Source organism: Phyllobates terribilis, unplaced genomic scaffold, assembly GCF_046119375.1.
Source record: "Phyllobates terribilis strain yellow unplaced genomic scaffold, ASM4611937v1 Scaffold_1__5_contigs__length_1240528914, whole genome shotgun sequence".
In the NCBI taxonomy this organism is placed as follows: domain Eukaryota; kingdom Metazoa; phylum Chordata; class Amphibia; order Anura; family Dendrobatidae; genus Phyllobates; species Phyllobates terribilis.
Window position 1 is genome coordinate 1,191,393,765 of NW_027362761.1, and position 8,431 is coordinate 1,191,402,195.

Consider the following 8,431-nt stretch of genomic DNA (forward strand, 5'->3'; position numbering starts at 1 on the left):
AACTCCACTTCCCTTTTGGGGCTTCAACAATTGGGCTTTCATTTTAGACCTCGACAACTGAATTCCACTGGTCTTTCGTTCCCTCACCAGATGAACTCCATTTGATTTGTTTTTGGGGCTTCTGCAGGAGGGGTTTCATTTTATCCTTTTTCGGGCCTTAGAAGGTGGCCTCCACTTGTCTTTTGGGGCTTCCTCAGATGGACCTCACTTGTCCTTTGACGCCGCGCCAAGCAGACTGTGCCTGTCCTTTGACGCCGCGCCAAGCAGACTGTGCCTGTCCTTTGGCGCCGCGCCATGCAGACTGTGCCTGTCCTTTGGCGCCGCGCCATGCAGACGGTGCCTGTCCTTTGGCGCCGCGCCATGCAGACGGTGCCTGTCCTTTGGCGCCGCGCCATGCAGACGGTGCCTGTCCTTTGGCGCCGCGCCATGCAGACGGTGCCTGTCCTTTGGCGCCGCGCCATGCAGACGGTGCCTGTCCTTTGGCGCCGCGCCATGCAGACGGTGCCTGTCCTTTGGCGCCGCGCCAAGCAGACGGTGCCTGTCCTTTGGCGCCGCGCCATGCAGACGGTGCCTGTCGTTTGGCGCCTCGGGGACTCTGTCTTATTTTTTTGTCCTTTGGCGTCTAGTACATCACTTTCTATTACCCATTACGCTTTTTTTTTTTTTAAATCCAGGAAAACAAAGCCCGTCAGATCCGACAGTTCCACTTTCACGGGTGGCCGGAGGTTGGGATCCCAACGGACGGAAAAGGGATGATAAATATCATAGCGGCCGTACAAAAACAGCAACAGCAGTCGGGGAATCACCCGATCACTGTGCACTGCAGGTGAGTAGAAGCGCTGCCTCTGCCCACGCTGCGACCCATGTTCTCCAGGAAGGCTAATGCTGCTGACGTTTGTGTCCGCAGTGCCGGCGCGGGGAGGACGGGGACATTCTGCGCCCTGAGTACAGTCCTGGAGAGGGTGAAAGCTGAGGGAATTCTAGACGTCTTTCAGACCGTGAAAAGCTTGAGGTTACAGCGGCCACACATGGTCCAGACACTGGTAGGTCCTTGGTTTCTTGGGCCCATTTTTGGGGAGATACTTGGTGGTGGTTGGAGTCTTGGAGCGGTAATGTCTCTGTAGCTGTCATTTTATTTTTTAGAGGGGGTCGTTATAATCAGTAAGTGAATTGTGATTCTCCCGTTACAGGAGCAGTACGAGTTCTGCTACAGAGTGGTGCAAGAATACATCGACGCCTTCTCGGACTACGCCAACTTCAAATAAGAAGCCGGCGGAGGACGCGACCGTGGCCTTTAATATTTTGTAATATTCTATTTGTTAATATCTAGATCAGTGTATATATCTTAACTGTTTTAGAGGATTGGTACAACGTGCTTTATATTAGCTGGACATTTTATATGTAGCAAAGTGATTAGTGCCGATAGCCATTTAGGATTTAATTATTTTTTTTTTTTTTTTTTTTATAATTTGAATACAATAGCTTGATGTTCTGGATTAATTATTATTATTATTTTTTTTTTTTTTAATACCCCATTTCCCCCATTTGTTCATTGGCATTGACACAATCTCCATCTCTAACCTGGAAGGAAAAAGCCTTTGGAAGCTTTTTTTTTTTTTTTTTTTATATAATCGAGACTTATGGGAAACACAGCAGCATCATAGGCGCCACATTTACCGCCATGCGTCGTGACTTTCTTCTGTAAATAATTATATAAATAGAAAATTATATCATAGATTTTTTTTGTATTAAAAGCAAAAAAAAAAAAAAACAAAAAGATGAGATGAAACGATCGGTCTTGAGATTATTGCTACTTTAACGCGAGGCCTCCATTTGTGACGGAGGCAAGACTTGCGGTGCTTGTAAGGGTCAGGGGGGGAAAAGAGGGGTGACGGACACCAGTCGTAACCTGAATATGCTGCTTTGTATCACATAGGGCTAAATCTTATTGTACATTCCAGGCATTGAAGAAAAAAAACAAAACCCAAGTCAACTTTTGCTCCTCAAAGCTCCGTCATTAACTCACAACATACGCAACCATTTTTTCAGCTCCAAATTTGATGACAAGGCTATAGTCACTAACCTAAGATAAAGGGCAACTCTTAAAGGGGACTTGTCACTTACCATAAATATGTATGGTTATTAACTTTTCTGAACGTCGCTGTTGTCCTGAATCCGGCGATGTTTTTCTTTTGTTCCTGTGCCTTTCCATCCCTGAGATATGACCTCTTCTACCCTGTATATAAATCTAGTCTTTTATACTGAGGGGGCGTGGTCCTCATGAAGAAGCCCACAGAGAAGAATTGATGACCACTCCCACTTCATCCTAGATTCATATACGGAGACAAAAGGCCATATCTCAGGAACAGAGAGGGGTAGAAACAAAAGAAAAACAACGCTGGATTCAGGAGAACGATAGTATTTACACCACATAAAAAAAATTACATATTTATGGCAAGTGACCGGTCCCCTTTAAATCTTTAAAAGACATTGTCATGGACAGCTACTTTCAATCACCAATGGCTGTTCCATATCTGAAATGATGGGCATCATTCTGAACATTGATCAAGCTGACAAAATGGTTGACCTATAGGCTGTGTTCATTTCCATGTCAAGAAACATTTGTGAAGGTTCAATATTTGATTATCAGGAGTTGGACTCAACCTGCGAAGGGAATTTGTTCGTCGCTGTAACCCACCATTTTGTTTAACTTTCCACCAGTTTTAGACAGAACTCTTAACCGAAGGCATTCCTCATACTAATGGCACTAGAGCTATACTCACAGACTGAAAAAAAAATAATTATTGGAAGATTTTGTTTACTGCTATGGTTTGCTGGCACAGAAATCCACAGGTCAACTCCGAACACATACAAAAAAAATTCTACACGTGTAGGAACATGTTTTTGCCCATAAGGAGGTGGTATTGCTGTACTTAGTCCTGGTGTAGTAAAGATATGATTTGGAAAGTATTTTATGGGTAGTTATAACTACCTCCAGCAGGGGGCGACAAAGGCACCTCCTTCCCTATAAAGCAGAGCTCCGTTGTGATTGGAGCATTCGAAGCTGTAAATAACACATTTTCCAGTTTTGAAAATTTTACTGCAGGCATAGATGTTACTATAAGCTGTAATCAGAGTCACCCTTTAATGTGTTCCCGCAGTGAAGATGATTTTACCTGAAATCATTTTGTGGCACCTTTTATGTTTTTTTCTGTTTTCTTTTAAAGTATCAGTGATGTTAATAAAAAAGTGAACCCGCTGCCAATGTACAGAACTGTGGTCGGGGTTCCTAATGTCTGTATACTGATTTATTGGTATTTGACACAACCCTGGTGGAGGTTCAGAGGAGATTCCTGATCTATACGTGGCTCCTGTACAGTGTAGTGCACACATCCCACCGTGGGCGCCAACTTTGACGATGGAGTCTCCTGCAGCTTCCTCCTGTGGTGGTCACAGACTGATTATGCTCCTCATCTTTCAGATGACATTTCCGTCTAATAGTAGTGAATCCGTCATACACGTAGTTTTCTCCCCTAAGCTATTGGCTTTTGGGTAGGAAACACTGCGACTTAAAGGGGTTGTCCAGGAATTAGATATTGATGACTTATCCATGTTGGCAACCTCACTGATCAGCAGTTATCAGCTCCAGAGGTGGCCTGTTGTATGCAGCGCACAGTCGGAACAGCACAGCGCCATACATTGTGTAGTGGCCGTTTTCGGTACTGCAGCTCCACTCCTATTGAAATTAATAGGATCTAATCTGCACTACTCAAGAATGGCCGCTACTCAGTGTTTGACGCTGTCACGTTACATTCGGCCAGATCTGGTGCCAGGACCATCGCCAGTCTGATATTGATGACCTATCCTGAGTATAGTCCTCACCCAACTCCTCAAGTGGAACCAAGGAAGGAAGTCTTATCAAACAATCTGACCAAAGGAAATGCAACCAAATCGATAGCACTTAGCATAAGACGGTGGTAATTATTTTTTTAATATGTTTTTATATAATTTTTTATTGACCTATAGCACTTTATTTTTTTGGGGGGGTGGGGGGGGTGTCTGATCAGATTTTTCCTTTTTTTGCAGTTTTAACTTTATTAATAGTGGGGGGTGGATACAAGGCCATATTACAGATGGGCGTATGAGTCCCTTCACCGTGCCTTCATGGTCACTCAGCTAGAAGCATATTATTGCATGCTGTACTTCTGCAGATCTTCTTTTCTGGACCCCCTTAATTTGTTTTTTTGGTTCAGTTTTTGTATATGGGGCTTCTTGTTTTTTTTTTCCTGCATCAACGCATTCAGATTTGGAGCATTTTTATTTCAAGGAGAAACACCAAGAATTGAGACCTCTCTTCTTTTTCCACATAAAAAAAAACCCAATTGAAAAATAAACCACCGTAGATGTGAATAGAAACCTTATTCAAAAAGGATTTCAAGTGTTTTTTTTATGTGGATTTTTAGAGCAAAATCTGCTTCAAAATCCACTTCTGAAAACTGTGTGAACACAACCTTAGGGATTTTTTCCCTTTTGGATTCCAAAACAAATCTGCTTCAAAATCTACATCAAAGAGAATTTAAAGCTGTTTTTGATGGAGCTTTTTGTCATGGAAGCTGATCCGCTTCAAATATGGATATAGGCGCACTGCGTCTTTTATAGATGCCGGCATACCCACATTTTTGAAACCGAAAACTTTTAGGGGAAAACATCCTTGGTCTTTTTCCTGAAGAGTCATCTTTGATCTATTTAGCTTTTATTTTTTGGCACCTTTTTTTATTTTTATTTCCATAGTGGCGGCTTCCAACCATATGTTGCCAGAAGAGTGGACAGGCCCTTTCTTGTAGCCGCTTCTTTTAGCTTTGGAAGCCAGAAGTGACATAAGACAGAACATGTGTACATTGCTGATTGTTTTCCTTCTTTTTGGCTTTTTTGCACTTTTTCAGATGGGTTCCAGGCGCGAATTTGCTTGTAAACGACGCTGTGCACAAAGCAAAAAGTCTGTTTGCACATATCCTTAGGCTAAGTTTTTGGAGAATTTCCCCTCAATTTCTGCTCCGAAAACTCCGTAAAAAGACTCTGTGCACACCCTAATGTGGATTGGCTTCTAAATCCATGCCAGAAAACTTAGTGTAACATATTGTATGTTCATATGGAGTTTTCACGTGGATTATTTTGGCTGAAAAATCTACGTTAAAAAAAAAAAAAAAAAATTCTAGGGTATTTTTAATACACCATTTTTGTGCATGGGGCATTTTGTTTCATTTTAACTGTCCAATTTTGAGCCTCAAAAATTTACTTTTTGCCCCCTTTTCCCACATAGTGCATGTGATCCTGTTTTTTACTATTTGGGTTTCACCTTGAAAGTAACAGAAAGCTTCTTCAGGGAGGATTTGAATGTGGATTTTGGAGCAGAAGAGTGTTGTTGGGTATAAAGATACATTGTCCCCTAAAGATGCTCCATAGAGTTCCCCTTTAAATAATTTTTCTTTCTTTTCCAGCTTTTTACTGTATCTTCAGGTTGCGGTGCTCTGCACCTGTCCCCCCGTCGTTCCGATGTTGCCCATCAGACAGGCTTTGATGTGTAAATCCCGCGTTCTGCGCTCGGTCAATACGACCTCACTTCTCTCACATCCATTTTCGGAGGCATTTACGTGTCTCTCCACCTCTGACAGTGGGATTGCGATGTCACCCGGACGCTCGTATTGACTAAGCTTCACCAAAATCCAATGGCTCATTCCCGGCTTAATAGGTCATAATCGGCAAACACATCAATGCAATTATCATGATATATGGGAGATGAGCAGAGCCGGATAATGAGGTCAGACAGCGAGGGTCTGCAGTGCCAAAAAACTCCCATTATGTGAATTTAATTTTTTATTTTCGTCAATGTTTAAATTTTTTTTTTTTTTTTTTGCCTTCATAGTTAATTTTTGTTTTCTTTAATTACATTTTTATTTTTAAAAATTTTATAAAACATTTTTTTTTAGATCTGTTCTATAACCGGAGGATTTGACTTGACATTAAAGCATGTATTTGGGGCTAAAATATTTTTTTTATTAAGAATTTTGCAGTGTTCAGCTTTGCTGCCTGCAGAATGAGTTAACTGAGAATCCACCAGGGAGCTTGTTCTGATGGAAAATGTAAATTTTTATGTCTTTTACTGAGCTCTTCTATGCTGAATTATGACCTCATCAAGGTTTGACTTTGATGTGGTCTATAAATCCCCTACGGAGGAATTCAGAAAAAGAGAAAAGCGTTACAAAAGTCTCCTCTCGGAATGAGCTCGCTGGCTGATTCTCGCTTAACTCATTCTGCAGCCTGTAAAAGCCAAACTGAGCAAAATTTTTAATGGAACCTGTTTGCAAAAATAATTTTTAGCCCAACATACACATGCATGCAAGTATAAAGCAGTGTGTCCATATGCGTTTAAGGCGATGTACAAGATTAACATGGCTGCTTTCTTCCAAAAAACAGCACTACCCATGTCGACAGATTGTGTGTGGTACTGTAGCTCATCACTTCTTTTGGAGCTGTGCTGTAATACCAGACTACAACAGATGTGGCGCTGTTTTCTTGCTCTCCTCTTGCCAAAAAGTTTTTTTTTGTTGTTTTTTTTTCTTCATTTTTTTTTTTTATATATATATATATATATATATATATATATATATATATATATATATATATATATATTTTTATTTTAGGGTTTTTAAAAGAAGTAATGTGTTTTAATTGTAACAAGTCTCAGTCAGTCTGAGTATTCTGTTCTAACTTCTGCGACATGTCCAGTTCCAGTGGTAGTGACGCAATCAGGTCTGTGCAATTTACGATTGACCACCTACATAAAAGCGTATAGATTAATAGATTTCTGGGGAGCCCCGTACTCGGTGGTGGTCCAGGAGGATTACTTAGTGCGCCGTTCAGTAGGCGCTGCCTATGTGACATCACACAATCCGCCGGTATCACGGAACTCGTGAATGGACCGAACGTTCCGTCAAACATTCCCATGATTCTGTTTGTATTCTGATCCTTTTTTTTGTTTCGGGATTGTTTAACTGTTGTGACACTTCTTCCTTTTTGTACCATGTGAGCCGCAGTTTGGGTTTGTCGGCTGTGGGGTTTAAGCTCTGTCCATCCTCCGCATTAATCCTAACATCAGATCATGCTATTAATGGTGTAAATAAAGGCTTGTCCATTCCCTGATTTTCGGGAAGTCGCTCAAGCGCCAGGTTTTACTCTGAAATAAATGTGCTCATTCCAGAAAGACTTGTGTGAGTGTGAGGTTCTTTCATCTGGAAGTTGCAGGATTTTATTAGAGGAGTTTTGGGCTTTGTGGCTGAGAACATGGATCCTGCGTGGAGGACTAACATGGGCACTATATTATGTGGCGCCACACTACAAAGTCATTCCCCCATAACATCAGTTCAAGCTCACATTTTTTTTTTTTACGCTTAGGGGGTTTGCCCTGTGAATGTGCCGTGAACCCAGCTTTTTGATGGGGGGGTTAATTTGTTCATATACAGACTAAGCCCGACATGTTCCTGGTGTCTTTCTTTTAGTCTTTCTCCCCCTCGGTGCATTAAACTTCACGTTGCAGACAGGGCAGTCCTATTCTTATCTGGTAAAATTACATTTCCCAGCAGCCCTTGCTTCTCCTCAGTGCTGCAGGCCCCTCTCTCCCTCTGCGGGTTGCTCCCGACTAGCCCCACCTCTGTGTTATTAAGCTAATCTGTGCACACAGCTGTCATACAGCACATTGCCTGCTGGATTTTATCATCTGTCTACATCAGTATAGCTACCTGTGTAATTTTCCATTATCTTGGTCTAGCACAGCTCAACCCTCCTGCACTTCTCCACAATGGCAGTGCAGATTAGTTTTGTGAAACTGCAAAAGTTGCTCTATTGATGTATGACTGATCTGACTTCAGGAGGCATCGAACCTAACTAGATTGATCCCAGCCCCTGTACACAGAGCTCCATACTGCAGTCTTTCCTTTCCCCTCTATATACAACACATCCTGCGGCATATCTCTTCTCTTAGCCCATTGTATACAATGAATCCTGCTGTATAGCTCTCCTCTCAGCTTCTTCTATACAGCCCATCCTCCTTTCTGTCCCCTTTATAAACAGTCCATCCTGCAGTACATTTCTCCTCTCAGCTTACTATATATAGTAAATCCTGCAGTATATCTGTCTTTTCAGCCCCCTGTATACAGCCCATCCTGCAGTATATCTCTCCTTTCTGTCCCCTATATATACTGTCCATCCTGCAGTATATTTCTCCTCAGCCTCCTATATACAGTAAATCCTGTAGTATATCACTCCTCTCAGCCCCCTCTATATAGGCCATCCTGCAGTATATCTCTCCTTTCTGTCCCCTATATATACAGTCCATCCTGCAGTATATTTCTCCTCAGCCTCCTATATACAGTAA

General features: G+C 42.0%; 1 protein-coding gene across 4 annotated transcripts in view; it reads left to right on the top strand.

The window, feature by feature from the left end:
- PTPRA (protein tyrosine phosphatase receptor type A) overlaps nt 1-7,261 on the top strand; it is a 139,744-nt gene extending 132,483 nt beyond the window's left edge. For all 4 annotated transcript variants that reach the window (XM_073649194.1, XM_073649193.1, XM_073649196.1 and 1 more), the window contains 3 exons: nt 675-826; nt 908-1,043; nt 1,191-7,261. In XM_073649194.1, the coding sequence (XP_073505295.1) occupies nt 675-826; nt 908-1,043; nt 1,191-1,265 (363 nt within the window). In that variant the 3' untranslated portion in view covers nt 1,266-7,261. The remainder of the gene's footprint in view (nt 1-674; nt 827-907; nt 1,044-1,190) is intronic.
- The last annotated feature ends 1,170 nt before the right edge of the window (nt 7,262-8,431 follow it).